General features: G+C 38.2%; 1 protein-coding gene across 6 annotated transcripts in view; it reads left to right on the forward strand.

The window, feature by feature from the left end:
* NOL4 (nucleolar protein 4) overlaps nt 1-17,900 on the forward strand; it is a 458,026-nt gene extending 440,126 nt beyond the window's left edge. For all 6 annotated transcript variants that reach the window (XM_070361672.1, XM_070361671.1, XM_070361673.1 and 3 more), the window contains one exon: nt 17,707-17,900. In XM_070361672.1, the coding sequence (XP_070217773.1) occupies nt 17,707-17,900 (194 nt within the window). The remainder of the gene's footprint in view (nt 1-17,706) is intronic.
* The last annotated feature ends 6,451 nt before the right edge of the window (nt 17,901-24,351 follow it).

Raw genomic sequence — 24,351 nt, forward strand, 5'->3', positions numbered from 1 at the left:
CAGTATCGTGCATTGAACCTGGACTGGCAACTCGTTTCTTACATGATATTTTACATGTTTCAATGCCGTTCTCCCAAATCTTCCCACCCTCTCCCTCTCCCACAGAGTCCATAAGACTGATCTATACATCAGTGTCTCTCTTGCTGTCTCGTACACAGGGTTATTGTTACCATCTTTCTAAATTCCATATATATGCGTTAGTATACTGTATTGGTGTTTTTCCTTCTGGCTTACTTCACTCTCTATAATAGGCTCCAGTTTCATCCACCTCATTAGAATTGATTCACATGTATTCTTTTTAATGGCTGAGTAATACTCCATTGTGTATATGTACCACAGCTTTCTTATCCATTCATCTGCTGATGGACATCTAGGTTGCTTCCATGTCCTGGCTATTATAAACAGTGCTGCGATGAACATTGGGGTACACGTGTCTCTTTCCCTTCTGGTTTCCTCAATGTGTATGCCCAGCAGTGGGATTGCTGGATCATAAGGCAGTTCTATTTCCAGTTTTTTAAGGAATCTCCACACTGTTCTCCATAGTGGCTGTACTAGTTTGCATTCCCACCAACAGTGTAAGAGGGTTCCCTTTTCTCCACACCCTCTCCAGCATTTATTATTTGTAGACTTTTGGATCACAGCCATTCTGACTGGTGTGAAATGGTACCTCATAGTGGTTTTGATTTGCATTTCTCTGATAATGAGTGATGTTGAGCATCTTTTCATGTGTTTGTTAGCCCTCTGTATGTCTTCTTTGGAGAAATGTCTATTTAGTTCTTTGGCCCATTTTTTGATTGGGCCATTTATTTTTCCGGAGTTGAGCTGTAGGAGTTGCTTGTATATTTTTGAGATTAGTTGTTTGTCAGTTGCTTCATTTGCTATTATTTTCTCCCATTCTGAAGGCTGTCATTTCACCTTGCTAATAGTTTCCTTTGATGTGCAGAAGCTTTTAAGGTTAATTAGGTCCCATTTGTTTATTTTTGCTTTATTTCCAATATTCTGGGAGGTGGGTCATAGAGGATCCTGCTGTGATGTATGTCAGAGAGTGTTTTGCCTATGTTCTCCTCTAGGAGTTTTATAGTTTCTGGTCTTATGTTTAGATCTTTAATCCATTAAAAATTAGAGCAGAAATAAATGCAAAAGAAACAAAAGAGACCATAGCAAAAATCAACAAAACCAAAAGCTGGTTCTTTGAAAGGATAAATAAAATTGACAAACCATTAGCCAGACTCATCAAGAAACAAAGGGAGAAAAATCAAATCAATAAAATTAGAAACGAAAATGGAGAGATCACAACAGACAACACAGAAATACAAAGGATCATAAGAGACTACTATCAACAATTATATGCCAATAAAATGGACAACGTGGAAGAAATGGACAAATTCTTAGAAAAGTACAACTTTCCAAAGCTCGACCAGGAAGAAATAGAAAATATTAATAGACCCATCACAAGCACGGAAATTGAAACTGTAATCAAAAATCTTCCAGCAAACAAAAGCCCACATCCAGACGGCTTCACAGCTGAATTCTACCAAAAATTTAGAGAAGAGCTAACACCTATCCTGCTCAAACTCTTCCAAAAAATTGCAGAGGAAGGTAAACTTCCAAACTCATTCTATGAGGCCACCATCACCCTAATACCAAAACCTGACAAAGATCCACAAAAAAAGAAAACTACAGGCCAATATCACTGATGAACATAGATGCAAAAATCCTTAACAAAAATTCTAGCAATCAGAATCCAACAACACATTAAAAGATCATACACCATGACCAAGTGGGCTTTATCCCAGGGATGCAAGGATTCTTCAATATCTGCAAATCAATCAATGTAATACACCACATTAACAAATTGAAAATAAAAACCATATGATTATCTCGATAGATGCAGAGAAAGCCTTTGACAAAATTCAACATCCATTTATGATAAAACTCTCCAGAAAGCAGGAATAGAAGGAACATACCTCAACATAATAAAAGCTATATATGACAAACCCACAGCAAACATTATCCTCAATGGTGAAAAATTGAAAGCATTTCCTCTAAAGTCAGGAACAAGACAAGGGTGCCCACTTTCACCATTACTATTCAACATAGTTTTGGAAGTTTTGGCCACAGCAATCAGAGCAGAAAAAGAAATAAAAGGAATCCAAATTGGAAAAGAAGAAGTGAAACTCTCACTGTTTGCAGATGACATGATCCTCTACATAGAAAACCCTAAAGACTCCACCAGAAAATTACTAGAGCTAATCAATGAATATAGTAAAGTTGCAGGATATAAAATCAACACACAGAAATCCCTTGCATTCCTATACACTAATAATGAGAAAACAGAAAGAGAAATTAAGGAAACAATTCCATTCACCATTGCAACGGAAAGAATAAAATACTTAGGAATATATCTACCTAAAGAAACTAAAGACCTATATATAGAAAACTATAAAACACTGGTGAAAGAAATCAAAGAGGACACTAATAGATGGAGAAATATACCATGTTCATGGATTGGAAGAATCAATATAGTGAAAATGAGTATACTACCCAAAGCAATTTATAAATTCAATGCAATCCCTATCAAGCTACCAACAGTATTCACAGAGCTAGAACAAATAATTTCACAATTTGTATGGAAATACAAAAAACCTCGAATAGTTAAAGCGATCTTGAGAAAGAAGAATGGAACTGGAGGAATCAACCTACCTGACTTCAGGCTCTACTACAAAGTCACAGTTATCAAGACAGTATGGTACTGGCACAGAGACAGAAATATAGATCAATGGAACAAAATAGAAAGCCCAGAGATAAATCCATGCGCATATGGACACCTTATCTTTGACAAAGGAGGCAAGAATATACAATGGATTAAAGACAATCTCTTTAACAAGTGGTGCTGGGAAATCTGGTCAACCACTTGTAAAAGAATGAAACCAGAACACTTTCTAACACCATACACAAAAATAAACTCAAAACGGATTAAAGATCTAAACGTAAGACCATGTCCAGTTCTAACTGTTGCTTCCTGACCTGCATACAGGTAAGTATGCATACATACATAAGTGTGTATATATGTATATAAAATCTTTACAGTAAGTTTATTTACAATTATGGGTTAATTTCTTCTATATAGCAAAATAACTCATTTAAATATATGTACATACATTTTCTTATTCTTTTCCATTATGAGTTGTCATAGAATATTGAATATAGTTCCAGTGCTATACAATAAGACTTTGTTGCTTATCCATCCTATATATAATAGTTTGCCTGTGCTAATCCCAAACTTCCATTCCTTCCCCTCCCCTAGCCTCTTCACTAGGCAACCACAAATCTCCTCTATACCTACAAGTCTGTTTTTGTTTTGTAGATATGTTGATTTGTACTGTATTTTAGATTCCACATATAAGTGATATATGGTATTTGTATTTCTCTTTCTGACATGCATTTGCTTAATATGATAATCTCTAGGTCCATCCATATTGTTGCAAATGGCATTATTTAATTTTGATGGCTGAATAATACATTATACACACACATGCTTGCTTACACATCACATCACACACACATATATATATGAATGTTGATGGACATTTAGGTTGTTTGGCTATTGTAAATAGTGCTGTTATGAACATAGGGGTGCATGCATCTTTTCAGATTATAGTTTTTTCTGGATATATGCCCAGAAGTGGGATTGCTGGATAATATGGCAACTCTGGTTTTAGTTTTTTGAGGAACCTCCGTCTGTTTTCCACAGTAGCTGAACCAGTTTACAGCTGCACCAGCAGTGTAGGAGGGTTTCATTTTCTCCACACCCTTTCCAGCATTTCTCATTTGTAAACTTTTTCCCTATCCCACCCTTCTAGGATGTCAAAGAGCACCAGGTTGAGCTCCCTTCATCATACAGCAAATTACCATTGACTATCTATTTTACATTTGGTAATGTGTATGTTTCAGTGCAACTCTCTCGATTTGTCCCACGTTCTCCTTCCCACACAATGCCCACAAGTCTGTTCTTTAAGTCTGTGTCTCTATTGTTGCCCTGCAAATAGGTTCATCAATACCATTTTCCTAGATTCCATGTGCTCAATTGTGTACAACTCTTTGTAGCCCCTTGGACTATAGCCCATCAAGCTCCTCTGCCCATGGCAGTTTCCAGGCAAGAATACTGGAATAAGGTGCCATTCTCTACTCCAGGGAATCTTCCTAACCCAGAGATTGAACCCATGTCTCTTGCAGTCTCATGCATTGGCAGGCAGATTCTTTACCTACCACCTGGGAAGCCCCATTTCTAAATTCCACTTATATGCTTCAATATATATTTGTTTTTCTTTTTCTGACTTACTTCACTCTGTATAACAAGCTCTAAGTTCCTCCACCTCACTAGAATTGACTCACATTTCTTCCTTTTTATGGCTGAGTAATATACCATTTTATACATGTACCACAACTTCTTTATCCACTCATCTGTAAAAGGATATGTAGAGGTTGCTTCCATGTTCTAGCTACTGTGAGCAGTGCTGCAATGAACATTGGGGTATTTTTTTTTTTTTTTGAATTATGGCTTTCTTAGTGTTTAAGTCCACAGTGGGATTACTGGGTCATGTGGTAGTTTTATTTCTAGTTTTTTAAAGAAATATTCTTACTGTTCTCCGTAGTGACTATATCAATTTATATTTCCACCAATAGTGCAAGAGAGTTCCATTTTCTCCACACCCTCTCCAGCATTTAGTTTTTGTAGATTTTCTGGTGATGGCCATCTGACCAGTGTGAGGTGATACCTCATTGTAGTATTGATGTACCTTTCTCTAATGATGAGTCATATCTAGCATTTTGTGTGTGTTTATTTTCCAACTGTATGTCTTCTTTGGAGGAATGTCTGTTTAAATCTTCTGCTTATTTTTTGATTGGGTTATTTGTTTTTCCAATATTGAGCTATATAAGCTGCTTATATAGAGATTAATCCTTTGTCAATTGCTTCATTTGCATTTGTTTTCTCCCGTTCTGAGGGTTCTCTGTTCATCTTGTTTATTGTTTCCTTTTTGTGTAAAAGCTTTTAAGTTTAATTAGATCCCATTTGTTTTTATCTTTATTTCCATTACTCTAGGAGGTGGGTCAAAAAGGATTTGCTGCAATTTATATCAAAAAGTATGCTGCTTATGTTTTCCTCTGAGTTTTATAATTTCTGGTTTTAAATTTAAGTCTTGAATTCATTTCCATTTTGAGTTTATTTGGGGTATGTTGGTTAGGCAGTGTTCTAATTTCATTCTTTTACACATAGCTGTCCAGTTTTCCCAGCACCACTTACTGAAGAGAACGTCTCTTCTCCATTGTATATTCTTGCCTCCTTTGTCAAAGATAAGGTACCCACAGGTGGGGTTTATCTCTGGGTTTTCCACTGGTTTATTTTGATATTTTTGTACAAATACTATACTATCTTTATGACTGTTGCTCTGTAGTACGGTCTGAAGTCAGGTTTATTCCTCCAGCTCCATTTTTCCTTTTCAGGGTTGCTTTTGCTATTCAGGGTCTTTAGTGTTTCCATGAAAATTGTGAAAGTTTTTGTTCCAGTTGTGTGAAAAATCCCATTGGGAATTTGATAAAGATTGCATTGAATCTGGAAGATTGCCTTGGGTAGTATAGTCATTTTCACAATATTGATTCTTCTAACCTAAGAACGGGGCTTCCCTGATATCTCAGTTGGTAAAGAATCCACCTTCAATTCAGGAGACCCCAGTTTGATTAGTGGGTTGGGAAGATCCGCTGGAGAAGGGATAGACTACCCACTCCAATATTCCTGGGCTTCCCTTGTGGCTCAGCTGGTAAAGAATCCACCTGCAATGCGGGAGACCTGGGATCGATCACTGGGTTGGAAAGATCTCTTGGAGAAGGGAAAAGCTACCCACTCCAGTATTGTGGCCTGGATAATTCCATGATTGTACAGTCCATGGGATTTCAAAGAGTCATCTAGGTCCATCTAGTCAAAGCTATGGTTTTTCCAGTAGTCATGTACGGCTATGAGAGTTGGACTATAAGAAAGCTGACCACCAAAGAATTGATACTTTTGAACTGTAGTATTGGAGAAGACTCTGGAGAGTCCCTTGGACTGCAAGGAGATGCAACCAGTCCATCCTAAAGAAAAGCAGTCCTGAATATTCATTGGAAGGACTGATGCTGAAGCTGAAACTCTAATACTTTGGTCACCTGATGCGAAGAGCTGACTCATTTGAAAAGACCCCAATGCTTAGGAATATTGAAGGCAGGAAGAGAAGGGGATGACAGAGGATAAGACAGTTGGATGGCATCACTGACTCCATGGACATGAGTTTGAGTAAGCTCCAGGAGTTGGTGATGGACAGGGAAGCCTGGCGTGCTGCAGTCCATAGGGTTACAAAGAGTCAGACATGACTGAGTGACTGAACTGAACTGAATCTAAGAACACAATATATCTCATCTGTTTGTATCATCTTTGATTTCTTGCATGACTGTCTTATAGTTTTCTGTATACAGGTCTTTTGTCTCCTTGAGTGTGTTTATTCCTAGGTAATTTTTTTGGTTCCTATGGTAAATGGGATTGATTCCTTAATTTCTCTGATTTTTCATTGTTCATATAGCTCAGTTGGTAAATCATCTGCTTGCAATGCAGAAGACCCGGGTTTGATTCCTGGGTCAGGAAGATCCCCTGGAGAAGGAAATGGCAACCCACTCCAGTATTCTTGCCTGGAGAACCCTTTGGACAGAGGAGCCTGACAGGGATGGTACAGTCCATGGGATCACAAGAGTCAGACATGACTTAGCAACTAAACCACCACCAGTGTATAGGAATGCAAGGGATTTCTGTGTACTGATTTTGTATCCTGCAACTTTACTAAATTTACTGATTAGCTCTAGTTTTCAGATAGTACCTTTAGGGACTTTTATGTATAATTTCATGCTGTCTGCAGACAATGAGAGTTTTACTTTTTTTTTTTTTTCCAATCTAGATTCCTTTCATTTCTTCTCTGATTGCCATGGCTAGGACTTCAAATCTATGTTCAATAACATTGGCAAGAGTGGGTACCCTTGTCTTGCTCCTGATCTTAGAAGAAATGTAAACTTTTTCAAGACGGTCATTCTGACTGGTATGAGGTGGTATCTCATTGTAGTCTGGATTTGCATTTCTCTCAGTTCAGTTGTGTCTGACTCTGTGATCCCATGAACTGCAGCACACCAGGCTTCCCTGTCCATCACCAACTCCCGGATGATGTCCCATGTCCATGTCCCAAACCCATGTCCATTGAGTCAGTGATGCCATCCAGCCATCTCATCCTCTGTCATCCCCTTCTCCTCCTGCCCTCAATCTTTCCCAGCATCAGGGTCTTTTCAAATGAATCAGCTCTTCGCATCAGGTGGCCAAAGTATTGGAGTTTCAGCTTCAACATTATTCCTTCCAAAGAACACCCAGGACTGATCTCCTTTAGGATGGACTGGTTGGACTTCCTTGCAGTACAAGGGACTCTCCAGAGTCTTCTCCAACACCACAGTTCAAAAGCTTCAATCCTTCAGCTCTCAGCTTTCTTTACAGTCCAACTCTCACATCCATACATGGCCACTGGTAAAACCATAGCCTTGACTAGATGGACCTTGGTTGACAAAGTAATGTCTCTTCTTTTTAATATGCTGTCTAGATTGGTAATAATGTTTCTTCCCAGGAGCAAGCATCTTTTAATTTCATGGCTGCAATCACCATCTGCAATGATTTTGCCTTTCTCTAGTAATTAGCGAAGTTGAGTACCTTTTCATGTGCCTGTTGCCCATCTCTATGTCTTCTCTGGAGAAATGTCTATTTAGGTCTTCTGCCCATTTTTCAATTGGATTTCTTGTTGTTGTTATTTAATGGTATGAGCTGTTTATATATTTTGGAAATTAAGCCCTTGTCAGTTGCATTGTTTGCAAATATTTTCTCCCATTCCATAGAGTATCTTTTCATTTTGTTTATAATTTCCTTTGCTGTGTAAAAACTTAAGTTTGATTAGGTCCCATTTGTTCATTTTTGTTCTTATTTCTATTGCCTTGAGAGACCGACCTACGAAAACATTGGTACAATTTATGCCAGAGAACGTTTTGCCTATGATCTCTCCTAGGAGTTTTGTAATAGTGTCATATCTTATGTTTAAGTTTTTAAGCCATTTTGAGCTTATTTTTGTGTGTAGGAATTTTGTGTATGATGTGAAGACATTTTCTGAATTTGCTTATTTACACACTGCTGTCCAAGTTTCCAAGCACTACCTGCTGAAGAGACTCTTTCCTATTTTATATTCTTGCCTCCTTTGTTGAAGATAAATTGGCTGCAGATGTATGGGGTTTTTTCCTGGGCACTCTGTTCTGTTCCATTGGTCTATATGTCTGTTTTTGTGCCAACACCACTCTGTTTTGACTACTGTAGCTTTGTAGTACTGTCTTAAGCCTGGGAGGGTTATGCCTCATGCTTTGTTTCTTTCTTCTCAGGATTGCTTTGGCAGTTCTGGTTCTTTTATGGTTCCGTACAAATTTTAAGATCATTTATTCTAGTTCTGTGAAAAGTGTCATGGGTAATTTGATTGAGATCACATTAAATCTTTAGACTGCTTTGGGTACATATGTGCTGAGTTGCTTCAGTCATATGCAACTCTGTCCAATCCCATGGACTGTAGCCCACCAGGGTCCTCTATCCATGGGATTCTCCAGGCAATGCTGGAGTAGGTTACTGTGCCCTCCCTCCAGGGGAACTTACTGACCCAGGGATTGAACCTGCATCTCTTACATCTCCTACGTTAGCAGGCGGGTTCTTTACCACTAGTGCCACCTGGAAAGCCCCTGCTTTGGGTAGTCATGCCATTTTAACAGTATTAATTCTTCCAATTCAAGAGCGTGCTATATCTTTCCATTTCTTTGAATCATCTTTAGTTTCCTTTATTAATGATTTGTAATTCTCAGTATATGTCTTTCACCTCTTTGGTGAAGCTTATTCCTAAGTATATTATTATTATTTTTGATGTGATATTAAAAGTGATTGTTTGCATTCCTTTTCTGATAGTTCCTTGTTATAATTTTTTAATATATAAAATATTTAATGGGGACTTCTTTTAATAAATAACAAAGTTGGAAGTACAAATGAGGGTTGTGGGGGCTCAGAGGAAGGGGGCAGTGAGGATTGCAATGGTGACAGAGTGAGCAGGACACTGTCTCCCAGCACCTGTCTCCATGCTAGAATCTCACTCTCTCTCTTGGAGCCTCTCTCCAGTCTGATGGGACAGCACAGTAAGATAACTTGCCCCATTTTTTAGCTATAGAAACCGAGTTCCAGATGGGTTAACTGGCCTGCCCCAAGTCACAGAGCATTCCTGGCTTTTCTTGCTGCACCACTGTGTCCCAGCTTAGAAGAAATAGTAGTTGGGCAGGGGAGGGCAAATGCCCCCATAGGAATAGTCAACAAAGATATGGAAACAAGCACGAGTTTTCTGCACAGGGTGATAGCTGGAACAAAGTGGGGATACAGCTGAAGGGTAGTTTTTTTAAAAGCTAGAATTTATTTTTATATAAAAATATTCAAGAGACTTTTAAAAGGCCCAGGGACGATGAGTCTTATCTGGTATTGGGGTAATGCTGGCCTAGTAAAAATGACTTGGAAAGTGTTCTCATCGCTTCTGTTTTGGGGATGAGTTTGAGAGGGATTGGTATTAGTTCTTTGAATGTATAGTAGAATTCAGAAGTGAAATTTTCTGCTCCTAGACTTTAGTTCAAAGATTTTTGATGTGATCTCCTTACCAGTAATTGGTCTACTGAGATTTTCTAGGTTTCCATGATTCAGTCTTGGTAGGTTGAGTTTATACAAGTTTATCCATTTGCTCTTGGTTGTCTAATTTGCTGGCATGTGATTTTTTGAAATATCTTATCCTTTGTATTTCTATGATATCTTTCATTTCTGACTTCATTTATTTGAGTCTCTTTTCTCTTAATGAGTCTAATTAAAAGTTTGTCACTTTTTAAAATCTTTTCAAAAGAATAGTTGTTATTTTCATCTTTCTATTGTCTATTTTGTCTCTACTTCATTTATTTCCACTCTGATCTTTATTTCCTTCCATCTGCTAACTTGGGGCTTAGTTTGCTCCTTTTATAGTTCCTTGAGGTCTAGACTTGAGATCTTTCTTGTTTCATGATGTAGGCATATATCACTATGGACATCCCTCTTAGAATTGCTTTTGCTGTATCCCATAAGTTTTTGTTTGTTGCATTTCTATTTTTATTAGTCTTGAGGTGTTTTCTGATTTCCTTTTATTCTCTGACCCACTAGTTGTTATGTAGCTGTGACTTAATCTCCACATATTCGTCAATTTTCTAGTGCTTTTTCTTGTAATTGATTTCCAGTTTTATAACACTGTGATCAGAAATGCTTGATAGGATTTTAATCTTCTGAAATTTATTAAGGCTAGTTTTATGGCCTAGTATATGATCTATTCTAAAGAATGTTCCATGTGCACTTGAGATGGAATATTCCATATATGTCCATTAAGTCAATTATCTATTATGTTATTTAAGGCTGATGTTTCCTAACAGATTTTGTCTAGATGATCTATCCATTGATTTAAGTGGGATATTAAAATCTCCTACCATTATTGCACTGCTATTTCTCCCTTTAAGTATGTTAATACTTGCTTTATATATATATATAAGTACATACATATATACAAATATACAAATGTTATACATATATACAAATGTTATATTGTCTTGCTGTATTGATTCCTTTACCATTATGTGAAGACCACCTTTGTTTCTTATTACAATCTTTGTCTTAAGGTCTATTTTATCTGTGCTTAGTTGCTCAGCTATGTCTAACTCTCTGTGACTCTCCAGGCTCCTCTGTCCATGGGGATTCTCCAGGCAAGAATACTGGAGTGGATTGCCATACCCTCCTGCAGGGCTATTTTATCTGATGTAAATATAACTATTTTTACACCTGAAATCCTCAGATTTCTTTTGGTTTCCATTTGCATGGCTCTCTTTTTCAATTTCTTTACTTTTGGTCTATGTGTATCCTTACATTGGAACTGAATTTCTTGTAGATAGCATTTAGTTAGTTCAGTCACTCACTCAGTCATGTCTGACTCTTTGCAACCCCATGGACTGTAGCACAGCAGGCGTCCCTGTCCATCACCAACTCCCGGAGTTTATTCAAACTCATGTCCATCAAGTGATGGACATCAGTAATGCCATCCAACCATCTCATCCTCTGCTGTCCCCTTGTCCTCCTGCCTTCAATCTTTCCCAGCATCAGGGTCTTTTCCAGTGAGTCGGTTCTTCACATCAGGTGTGCAAAGTATTGGAGTTTCAGCATCAGTCCTTCAAATGAACACCTAGGACTGATTTTCTTTAGGATGGACTGGTTGCATTTAGATGGGTCTTATTTTTTTAATCCATTTAGCCACTCTATATCTCTTGATAATAGAATTTAGTTCATTTATGTTTAAAGGAATTACTGATAAGTATGTACTTATGGCCATTTTGTTAATTATTTTCTGGCTATTTTATAATTTCTCTGTCCTTTGTTCTTTTTCTCTTTTCATTTGTGATTTGATGATTTTCTATAGTAGTATGCTTATACCAAAACCAGACAAAGATACCAAAATAATTAATGACCAATATTTCTGATGAACATAGAGGAAAACTCAACAAGATATTAGTAAACTGAACTCAATGATACATTAAGAGGATAACAAAATTGTGGTTTTCATTCTGTCTGCCTTCTGATGGATAAGGATAAGAGGCTTACGGAAGCTTCCTGCTGAGAGAGACTGACTGAGGGGCAAACTGGGTCTTGTTCTGATGGGCCAGGGCCACCTCAGTAAATCTTTAATCCAATTTTCTGTTGATGGGCAGGGCTGTGTTTCTTTCCTGTTGTTTGACCTGAGGCCAAACTATGGTGGAGGTAGTGAAGATAATGGAGACCTCTTTCAAAAGGTCTCATGCATGTACTGCTGAACTCACTGCCCCTGACCCTGCAGCAGGCTACCGCCAACCCATGCCTCCACCAGAGATTCCTGGACATTCATGGGCAAGCCTGGGTCATCCTCTTGTGGGGTCACTGTTCCTTTTCCCTGGTTCCTGGTGCACACAAGCTTTTGTCTGTACCCTCCAAGAGTCTGTTTGCCCAGTCCTGTGTAAGTTCTGGTGGCTCTGTGGTGGGTTAATGGCAACCTCCTCCAAGAGGGCTTATGCCATACCCATGTCTGCTGCACCCCGAGCCCCTGTCCATGCAGCAGGCCACTCCTGATCCATACCTCCGCAGGAGACTCAAACAGTTCTGGCTCACCTTTCCTTCACTGACTATGCTAAAGCCTTTGACTGTGTGGACCACAACAAACTGGGAAATTGCAAAAAAGATGGGAATACCAGACCACCTACTTGCCTCCTGAGAAACCTGTATGCAAGTCAAGAAGCAAGAGTTAGAATTGGACATAGAACAACAGATGGTTCAAAATCGGGAAAGGAGTACAAGACTGTATGTTGTCACCCTGCTTATTCAATTTCTATGCAGAATACATCATGCAACATGCTGGACTGGATGAATGACAAGCTAGAATCAAGATTGCTGGGAGAAATATCAACAACCTCAGATATGCAGATGATACCATTCTAATGAAAGAAAGCAGAGAAGAATTCAAGAGCCTCTTGATGAGGATGAAAGAGGAGTGAAAAAGCTTGCATAAAACTCAACATTCAAAAAGTTAAGATCATGGCAAATAGATGGGGAAAAAGTGGTAACAGCAGATTTTATCTTCTTGAGCTCCAAAATCACTGTGGACTGTGCCTGCAGTCAGGAACTTAAAAGACACTTGCTCCTTGGAAGAAAAGCTATGACAAACCTAGACAGCATATTAAGAAGCAGAGACATCCCTTTGCCAACAAAGGTCCATATAGTCAAAGCTTTGGTTTTTCCAGTAGTCATGTACGGATGTGAGAGTGGGACCATACAGAAACCTGAGTGCCAAAGAATCGATGCTTTAAAACTGTGGTGCTAGAGAATACTCGTGAGAGTCCCTTGGACAGCAAAGATATCAAACCAGTCAATTCTAAAGGAATTGAACCCTGAATATTCATTGGAAGGAGGCAAAGGAGAAAGTGAAGTAGCGTGAATGTATGCACAATATTTGCTGAAGCTCCAGTATTTTGGTCACCTGATGTGAAGAGTCGACTCATTGGAAAAGACCCTGATGCTGGGAAAGATTGAAGGCAGTAGGAGAAGGGGACAACAGGAGATGAGATGGTTGGATGGCATCACTGACTCAATGGGTATGAGTTTGAGCAAACTCCAAGAGGTGGTGAAGGATGGGGAAGCCTGGCATGCTACAGTCCATGGGGTCATAAAGAGTTGGACATGACTGAGCAATTGAACAACAAACTTTTCAGAATGAACATTAAGACCTGCATCATTTGGGTTAAAATACTACATACAGTTGACCTTGAACAATATGGGATTTGAACCATGTGCATCCTCTTCCAGTTTCCCCCTTCCCCCCAATATCAAATACTACAGTTGCACATGGCTTCCCAGGCAGCGCTAGTAATAAGGAAACCGCCTGCCAATCCATAAGACATAAGAGACACGGATTCAATCCCTGGGTCAATAAGATCCCCTGGAGGAGGGCATGGTAACCCACTCCAGTATTCTTGCTGAAGAATCCCATGGACAGAGGAGCCTGGTGGGCTACAATCCAAAGGGTCACAAAGAGTCAGACACTACTGAAGTGACTTATCATGCATGTATGCACACTATTTGCAGTTAATTGACTCTACACAGGCAGAGCAGCCAGAAGGCACATTCGAAGTTTCATGGAGATTTTCAACCATGGCACAGGGTGGGCACCCTTAACCCCCATGTGTTCAAGGGTCAGCTGCACTACACTGCTATATTTAAAGTGGATAACCAACGAGGACCTACTGTATAGCACATAGAACTCTACTCAATGTTATGTGGCAGCCTAGATGGGAGGGGCGTTTGGGAGAGAATACACATATATACGTATGACTGAGTCCCTAAGCTCTTCACATGAAACTGTCACAATAAAAGTGAATAAAAAATAGGAAAAAAAAGTGTTATGAACCACAAAAAGAAAATTGGCCTTGTCACATTTCCTAAATGTATGCCTTAACATTTGATATTCAAGTCATTTTCTCTTGAAGCATCTAGTGAGACATTTTCCTTTCTCATTTTCTTATTAACTGCTTCTGCTCTTCTAGAACCACACTTTTCAGTGGCATTGTCTGTAATTTGATCAGGTCACCAAGAATGTTTTCGACTTCTTTAAATTCAGTATCTTCATAAATTTTTAAATTTTGCTTTACACTCGACATGCATTCTAATTACATGATATTGTTTGGGTTAATCCAAACCACTCAAGTATGATACTGACTCAATGAGGCAGAAATGAATATTAGTGAAAAACAGGGAAGGGCTGTTTGAGTAGTCACTAGTTAAATAATTTATTCATTTGTGAATATTTTCTCTTTTTTTTTTGCTTCACTAACCAACCTCATAAGGTTGAAGATTTTAATAATCAACAGTCACATAAAGAAATCCTTGTTCTTCTGATTTATATTCTCAGTCCTAATCCTATAGATCCGAAAAAAAACAAAGGTAATGAAGTCAACTTTCTTCCAAAATGAAAAAAGTAGAGCTGTGAATGGCTTCTCAATTGCTGAGCCATCTAGAGTTTGCCAATGTTACTAATGATCTGAAAGAAAATGAAAGCCATGTTGCAGTTTGTGAGAGTAGACCTCAGAGTAGCCAGAGGTGGGGAGTTATCCATAAACTGCAATATTAGAATGAAATCACAACCTCCCTCACCCCAAAAGGAACTGAAGCCCTTGCCCCACCCTTTCTCAATTCCAGTTCGAGATGTCAGTCAGCATCTTGGCAGCAAAATCACAAAATGTTACACCTTATAAAATAACTGTCAGTCAGTTGGATACTGGGTATCTACATAACTGGGAGGAAAATCTGTTTCATTTTCTTTCATAAAGATTTGTACTAGGCAGAGAACAACACCTGTGGTTGCCAATGGGGAGGGATCAATTGGGAGCTTGGGATTAGCAGGTGCAAACGATTATGTATAGAATGAATAGACAACAAGGTCCCACTATATAGCACAGGGAACTATATTAAATATCCAGGGATAAACCATAATGGAAAAGAATGTGAAAAATATGTGTATGTATGTACATACTTATGAAAGTCTTAGCTGCTTAGTCCTGTCCAACTCTTTGTGACCTCATGGACTGTAGCCTGCCAGGCTCCTCTATCCATGGAATTCTCTGGGCAATAACAGTGGAGTGGGTAGCCATTCCCTTCTCCAGGGGATCTTCCAGATCCAGGAATCACATCCAGGTCTTCAGGCAGATTCCTTACCGTCTGAGCCACCAGGGAAAACCTAATATATATAAATGAATCACTTTACTGTACAACAGAAACAAAAACATGGTAGATCAACTATACTTTAAATATTTACTAGGATTCTCAAATGTAAAGGAAAGAAGTAAAATTTAAAGTTGGTTCATTCAGAGACCCAAACTCCTCTTATGTCATGATGCTTTCTTAATCCACTAAGAATCTCCCAAACAGTAGCTATTAATGATTTGCTTGTTCAGTATTCCCGTTTGCAAGCATGGCACGCCTGCCTCTCCCTTTCAGCTGTTCTATCTGTGTCATGATTCTGTGAACAGGAGAACAAATAGCAGCCAACTCCCGCTAAAAAATCAAAGCTTTGAAAGGCCATGGCAGAAGTGGAGAGAAGTTTCTCCCAGATGTCAGAGTTCTTGAGTACCTCTCTTGTCTCTGTCCTAATTAAATTCCAAGTGAAGCTACTTGCCTCTTATGGGACATTTGCCTCCTGGCTGACAGAAGTCCTTTTCTCCCTTTGGGAGAGAGGGTGGAGGGGGATGGATCTTGACCTGTCTTCATTATGCCTCAGAGAACTAGAAGGATGAAATAACATCCTTCATTTTAGTTTAGGAAATTGAATCTTACTATCTGAAAAATTATAATATGGTTAGGAAAAAATTCTGTTAAAATACCTTCAAGTTCTATAATCACTACAGTTTTGGAGCATGCCTCTACTCATGTGCTTAAGAATATTTTTCAAGGATTTTAAGTTTATTACTGGAAAAGGAAATGGCAGCCCACTCCAGTACTCTTGCCTGGAGAATCCCATGGACAGAGGAACCCGGCAGGCTACAGCCCATGGGGTCGCAAAGAGTCAGACATGACTGAGCGACTAAGCTCTCACTATAAATTTAATAATTATAATAATTGCTTAATGAAAAGTAAGAATATAAAAATGAACACCTAGATATATGTGTGTGCTCTCAGTTGCTCACTCATGTCTGACTCTTTGCAGCCCCATGAAGTTGTCCCCCACCAGGCTCCACGGTCCATGGAATTTTCCAGGCAAGGGTAATAATCATATAAAACACAAATAATTTAAGAGTTTTAAATCACTTTTTTCAGTAAAAATTTCTAAAATGTCATAAAAAAGTAGATATATCATTCAGTTCAGTTGCTCATTCATATCCAACTTTTTGCAACCCCATGGACTACAGCACTCTAGGCTTCCCTGTCCATCACCAACTCCCGGAGCTTGCTCAAACTCATGTCCATCCAGTTGGTGATGTGAACATATGATTATTTTATGCAAATAAATATTGGACATTTGGAGTTTTTATTGGACATGTATACATGTATCTCTCCCTCCCCTCTCCCACTCCCACCTTTCTAGGTCATCACAGAGCACTTGGCTGAGCTCTTTGTGTTATATGACAGCTTCCCACTAGCTATTTTACACGTGGTAGTGTATATATGTCTGTGCTACTCTCTCAATTCATCCCACTCTCTCCTTCAGGTATTTAACAATACCTAAAGCAGCATTCCAAGTCTTATTTATACTAATCATATATATAAGATACACTTCTAAAGTGATACACTTCTAAATTCCAGTGTAGTCAACCTGGTATACAAAGCATTGGCCTGAAACAAAAATACCCAACTCATATCCCTGTTGTGACACTTATAAGTTATTGACCTCTAAATGTATCCTTGAACTCCTGTGGTCCTCGGTTTCTTCTGTTCTAGATTGTGAAGTTTGTAATCTGGAGTCATTAGCCTCACCATATAGGCTATTCTCACTTCTGAATTAGTCAGGTCCAAATGATTTGTTAACAAATGTAGCAAATAAAAAGTGTTCATGATTCCCATCATTTTCCACTAGTCTAGAGAAATTCCTATGCATTGAAGATGGATTTAATATGTACTTTTTGGAAAACTTAAATATTAAGGTATTCAGTGTCTTTATGCAGTAAGAAGCAACCACCAGAGTGGTTGGACCAGAGTCTAAAAAAACTTAACCATTCTTTTCCCATCGTGTCCTTGTCTATCTTTCTGCTGCTGCTGCTACGTCACTTCAATTGTGTCCAACTCTATGCGACCCCATAGACAGCGGCCCACCAGGCTCCTCTGTCCCTGGGATTTTCCAGGCAAGCTATCTTTCTGAGAGCAGGTGTATTTATTTGATTAAGGGTATCAGTAGCTTCTCATGAAAGAATAGCTGAATTACATCAACTAATTTATTTTGTGCTTATGTTCAAGATTCTAGGAAAAAACTTGTTCATGTCTCATCTGTGCTGATTGTTTTCTAGGACCCACTGATCTCAGCATGAAGAGGCAGTTGGCGACCAGCTCAGGATCGTCTAGCAGTTCAAGCTCCAGACCTCAGCTGAGTCCAACTGAAATCAACGCAGTGAGACAGCTGGTTGCGGGATATCGAGAATCTGCTGCATTTTTACTGCGTTCCGCAGATGAACTGGAAAATCTTATTTTACAACAGAACTGAGTCCAACAACGATCCTCTTCACTGAGGTTTAAATTTGCAGTTTCCACTAATGACACTTTGATTTCCCAGCAGAGATGCGTCTGGTCTTAACTGCACAGTCTTAAGAGAAATACTTCCATTATGCCACACTGTCCTTGATCCATAAAGTGATGTGTTTCGGTGCTTCAAAGGAACCCTGGCCTCTGAAGTACTTGAGATACGTTAACGTGTCCAGCCTACTGCTTTTTGTTTCAGTGTGCCAGCATAAATATCTGGGGCAAAAAAAAAAAAAAAAAAAAAGGCTGTGTATTCCTAATTCAAGGATAAAACAGAAGAAGCTTGTGGTATAAAAAAATAGTTCAAGGTCCAGCTGAAATTAGTGGAATTTGCTACTGACTTACTGGACTGAAAGCTGCAGTATCTGGAGGAAAAAAAAAAAAAAAAGCCAAAATTTCTTGTTGCTACAGGATATAGCAATGAAAAGGATCTTGTATTTTAAAAAAAAAAATGTAATTTTTATAAAAAGAAAACTTGTTTTTCATTCAGAATTGTCATTTTTACTTTGGTAACTTTTTCATAGGTCCTAAAAGAAAACTGTTTTGAGAAACTACTGTAAGTACCTTTTCCACATCCCTTTGCCTTCTCCTCTTTCCAAATTCTTTCTACAAAAAGAACACTTGATGCTGGGGAAAAGATACCCTTACCTATGTTCTTTAAATCGTCACATCAGGAACTACTTCCAAGAGGAGCTTGCATTTCTGCACTCATGCTGTTCTCAAGCATCCCACTCAGCACTGCAGCTTTACCATAGCGGTTTCTCCACAGAATTTTTTTTAATATTCAAAAGAGACATATCATTGAAAAAAAAAAAATCACACCTTGATTTCTTACAGCTGCTCTCCCCGGATTGCCGCTGCTGTTTTACGGGCATCCTTCTAGCAGCCATTGGATGTTGATGACTGAATGTTAAAGACGTTGCAAGTGACAATCTGAAAATTTGCACTCGTGTGTGTTGTTTTCTTTTCTCTTTCAGAAATAGTTTCCAAAAAGAGACATTACCTCTCCTGAGACGATTTGTATAATTTACACTTGTAGGTAAAAATGATGTAAAGAACTCTCAGTGGATATAGCCACAACTTACAATGAACTGTCCCCTCCTCTCTCCCACACTTGACCCTTATTTTATAGTGTTGGATACACATGAATGGTGTTCTTTGTGCACTGAGGCAAGCCTATTTTTAAAATATTTAGGGAGGAGTACATCCGTTTACGCTTCTTGTACACTTTTTCTGTTGTTTAGCTTCAGTTGGATTACAGATTCTTTGTGCATTCCTGAATTTGCCTTATTTCATGTAAAATTTATGTCATTTGGGTTTTGATAAGTTTAAGGCATCAGTGACATTTCTTAACTACTTGTTACATATAGTTTTTCAAGTAATGACTGTGGTTGTGACCAAGTAATGTGCACTTTTTCTTGTAACTGTGGACATTGCTATGCTTTTTTCTTCTAGTGTTTCTAGAATTACGGTTCCTTACAGTTACGTAAACAAAAAAAAAAAAAAAAACTTTTGTGATACTGTTGGTGAATATAATGTGAAAATCTTATTGAAATATGAGTATTTTGGAAATACATAGATGCACAAACATCTTTTAAGGTGTGGATTTAGAATTTGCTTATTTAATTGAAAATTCAAAATATTGAGGGCTGGTATAATTTTGTTTTGTTGGGTTTAATAAACAGACTTCTGTGTTAAAATACTGATTGTGGAAACTTATAAATTTTTGGAATCATATGAAATATTATTTTGTATCTACATTTAACACAAAATTGACAGTTCAAATATATTTCAAGAGCATCCCAAGGTCCCCCAGAGTCTCCACATGCAGGCTAGTAAATAACTTATTCCAAGGAGTAAAGCAAATTAGCAAACCATAGCTATTTCATTTGATTAAATATGATTTAAGAATTTATCTTTTATTCCCCATTTTAACATGACTAATCTGGCTCTTTAAGTCATATTTAGCATTTTGGGGAAAACTTACCACTTTTAAGTCCCTGTTTTATGCTTTGGTATTTGTTATTGAATAGTATTTGAGGCTTTGGCATGGTTACTATTTCAAAACATAACACCCAGGTTTGGGTTCAACCTATATATAAAAATCCATAATAGTGATCCTTATTAAGCACTTTGATTGGAGAAGGCAAGTGCCAGCAAGGCACTTTTGTTTTCATTTGATTTTCAAGTTATAACTCCCACACCCATCCACCAAGGACTAAATCCCCCCCTGCCTTCTGCTTTTTGCACATTTATCTAGAAGAATGAGTTCCAGGACTCCCACTGTTTCCCTAGGAGAGCTCTGAGGACAAAACCATGTACCACTTTGTTTTCCTTTGTAACTTGTCCCTGAAAAGCACCCTGGTCTTTTTGTAATTCTCTGTCACATCCCCTTTATAAAGCAGTTTGGAGGAACTGGGTGCAGGTTCGTATTTTCATTCAAATGAGGTGATAGAAAACTATCATCCACATGGAGATCACATAGATATTTCTGTCACTTCTGACAGACAGCTTTTCATACAGCCACAGTTTCTTGTCACATATGTATTACTTGATCACACTTAGTAAGAAAACATTTCTTGAAGTAACAGCAGAAAATGCAAACACAAGTAGATACTGAATTTTCCTAAGTTGTATAAAGTAACAACTTGATAAAAAGGGCATTCAGATCATGATAGCCACCATTTACTGATTATTTACACATGGAAAAGGCATTTATTTCCTTTACCTCCGACAACACTAGGAGATCAGGATAGCCACTTTTTATTTTACAACGAGGCTCAAGAAGATGAAGTAACTTGCTAGGAGCCCCAGGAGAATGAAAACTAAAGCCCTCATTTGACCCAGGCAGGCCCAATGCCGGAGCCCCCTCTATTGGTGGCCGGTCTGTTCCCTCCCAGGGTTTCCCTGACAGTTCAAAAGAATCCACCTGCAACTCAAGAGACATGGGAGATGCAGGTTCAATCCCTGGCTGGGGAAGATCCCCTGGAGGAGGAAAATGGTAACCCATTCCAGTATTCTGGCCTGAAAAATCTAATGAACAGAAGAGCCTGGCAAGTCCTAAGGGTTACAAAGAGTCGGACATGACTGAGCAACTATACACACACTAAATCTTTACATTCTGTACCAACTTGGAACCTGACCAGTTTATACTAAAGTTTAGCCATTTTATTTATATATAAAAGATAAATAATAGTTATTAAAGTGCACTTGACATCAAATAAAGCATTTGACTAAACACTGAGCATTTTATCCAACTTATGGAAGTTTAATTTCCTTTATGTTCTCTACAGATATAAAGAGCAGTCATAAAATCCACCACTAATGAAAATCAAACACACACTGCATGAAGGAAAGGCAGTGACTTGTTTTTAAACATGATGGGTACAGTAGTGAATCTGGTAAGGAAAGAGAAAAGGGATTATCCAACTAACGTTCATACATAAAGTTCATGAAGTTCATTCATCTGAGATTTTAGTTACTATGCAGGTGCTATCTGGTTATTTTAATTAATCCTGGTACCATTTACAAAATATTCAAAGATTAGTCTTGGTTTGCCAAAAATAATTTCACAAGGCCCAGGTTTCAAACTTTAGTTTGTTAAAAAAAAAAAAATCCAAAAATAAATCAGGTGGACATTACATTAACTCTGTTTATGTTTTAAACTGTGTTTGACATGTAGAAATTCAGTAAAGCAAAAGCTAACCTACAGGAGTTTACCATTTAAAGAGAATTAAAATCTCCTTTCTTAAAACTATTTTGAAAGGAGATAAAATTCTGCTAATAGTCTGTCTCAGGTTTTAAGGTCAATCATTTTCAACATTTTATTTTCTGATTATGAAAGGAACCTAGCAAATACAGGAAATAAGGAGGGAAATTCCAGCATCCATGAAGAACAATGATAACATTTTACAGTGTATTGTTCAAAGTTTATCTAAACAAGTAAATTTTTTTTTTAAATTTTGCTCTGCATGGTATTTCCCCATCTGCTTTCTGTCCTAAAAGTATACCATAAATCCTTTCCACATCATTAGGTATTATCTTTACTATTTCTGAAGACTGTATGGTATTATATTGTATGAATGTACCTGTATTAATTTTCTATTGCAACTGTAACAAATTACCCCAAACACTGCAAATGTATTACAGTCTGGTAAGTTGATGTATTGCTGATCCTGCTCACAGAGCCAACTGTTTCGCTGTATCTCACTGAACACACTATTCATTGAGTGCATGGTAGGCAAGGCATAAGCTAAGAAGACTGAACTGCAGACATGTTTATTCTCTCCTGCCTGACGAAGCAGCCATTATTACATCACATAACATGGCCCCAAGGGCTTTTGAGGTAGAGCTTATATAATAAAAGTAGTCCATGGCCAAGCGATTACCTCATGATGCGCATGCTCAGTGCTATGAGTGATCTCGGCTGTTATGTTAATTATTTACAAAACATGGGGCAAGAGCGAGAGGCCATGGGATTAGAGAGCCTGACCACTGCCATCTTGGCTAGTTTGCTCTCTCCCTACTGTTGGAATTCTCACTGGGCTAAAATCTAGGTATCGAAAGGACTATGTTTCTCTCTGGTTGTTCTGGGGGAGAATCCATTTCCTGACCTACTCTAGCTTGGAGGCTGCCTGTATTCCTTGACTTGGGGTTCCTTCATCTTCCAAGCCAGGAGCTTAGCATCTTCGGATCTCTCTGTAACTCTGACTTCCACTTCTATCCCTTCTTCCATCTTTAAGGACCCTTCTGAGTTCATTGGGCCCACATGAATAAAATATGACAACCTCTTTCAAGTCAGATGATTAGCAGCCTTAATTCCATCTACAAACCTAACTCCTTAATTTTAACATGTAATAAAACAGATTTTGATGATTAGGATGTGGAAATCTCTCTCAGGGAGGGGAGATTATTCTGTCTACTGTAGTATTTTAATTTCCTTTTATTCCCTTTTAAATCTCTCTCATACCCAGCTGTATTTCATCCATTCACTATAGTAAAGTTTCCAAGTCAGCAGCACAAACATTTTATAAATAATTGTCAGCTGCTGTATCTGTATTTTTTCTTCTGTATAAAGGGTCTTTAGGAAATTGTTTTAATCGCATTCTCAAATATCACACATTCAAATCAAATGTAATAAATGCATATGTTAAGTGTGCAGCTAACTCTTTCAAATGAAATGAAACAAAAATACCTCTGAACTCTTTCCTTATTTTGATTTCTTAGAAAGTGATTCTGCCCAGGAAATTTCCTGAAATGTGTTTTAGGCAGCCATATTAGACCAGAATAGGTACGGAAGGATCCAAAGCTTAATTTCTATAAGCAATCCAACCACATTCATAAAACTTGTGGTGGTAATTACCAGTGGTGGTTTATTTACTCTGAACAAATAAAAGGTATTAACATTAGATGTTATTAGATGACATGTCTTTTCAAAGGGAAGGTTTGGCAATAACACACCTATTGCATTTAGGATAAGCAAACAGGTTTAAAAATTAAACCTCTTTACCTCCATTTCTTTGTGAGAAAACTATACTTTATTTACATATTAAAATTTTTATTTCCCGTCATTTACTGGGCTTTTTTTCCCCCGTTTCAATGGCCATCCATTGAAAAAGATCAAAGATAATTCAAGACCATTTATAATGATGTAAGAGGGAAAAAGAAAAACAGACCACAGAGAGCAGATATTATTACTCAAAGTGTGGAAGTACACCAGTTTTTTTTCCCTTGAAAATATTGACTTCTCATATTCTTTGTTCATTGGGGAATGGAGGAGATCAGGCTGCCTGTGAAAAATGGCTTTACTTAAAGCACTCCATTACAGTGACAGGACAAGCGGCCAGAAATTCCACAGTAGATTATTTACTCTCGGTTCCTCCGCTGGTAGAAAGATTCCAAAGTCTGTTTTGATTCTTAGTTCATTTTAATTTCCATTCATTTAATTAGTGTCTTCTTTAACCTACTATGTGGAGGCATCAGGCTCTGATACAGGGAAACTATTCCTACTTCAGGGGGTCACATCTAGTGGAAGACAGAGACAGAAGTAAAGATGGTTAGAATATGAAGGATAAGGAGTGTGTGACATGTAATGATACAGTAGAAACAGTGTAATATGTCATGATATGATAGAAACAGTGCAACATGTCATGATATAATAGAAACAGTGTAACATGTCATGATATGATAGAAACAGTGTGACATGTCATGATATGATAGAAACATGTCAGGTCAAATGAGGTCATAGATCTATAGCAGTCTTGGCTGTATCAGGGGTGGGTTGGGCGAGGTGAATTGAGGGGGATGATGGTGCCAGAGGCTAGCTGGTCACAAAGATGGAGCTGTGGGGAAGGAATACCTGGCAAAGTTGTTGAGCGTGTCCAGGGAGGAAAGAAGAATAAAAGATGAGTCGGGTA

Source organism: Bos mutus, chromosome 24 (genome assembly GCF_027580195.1).
Source record: "Bos mutus isolate GX-2022 chromosome 24, NWIPB_WYAK_1.1, whole genome shotgun sequence".
NCBI lineage: Eukaryota > Metazoa > Chordata > Mammalia > Artiodactyla > Bovidae > Bos > Bos mutus.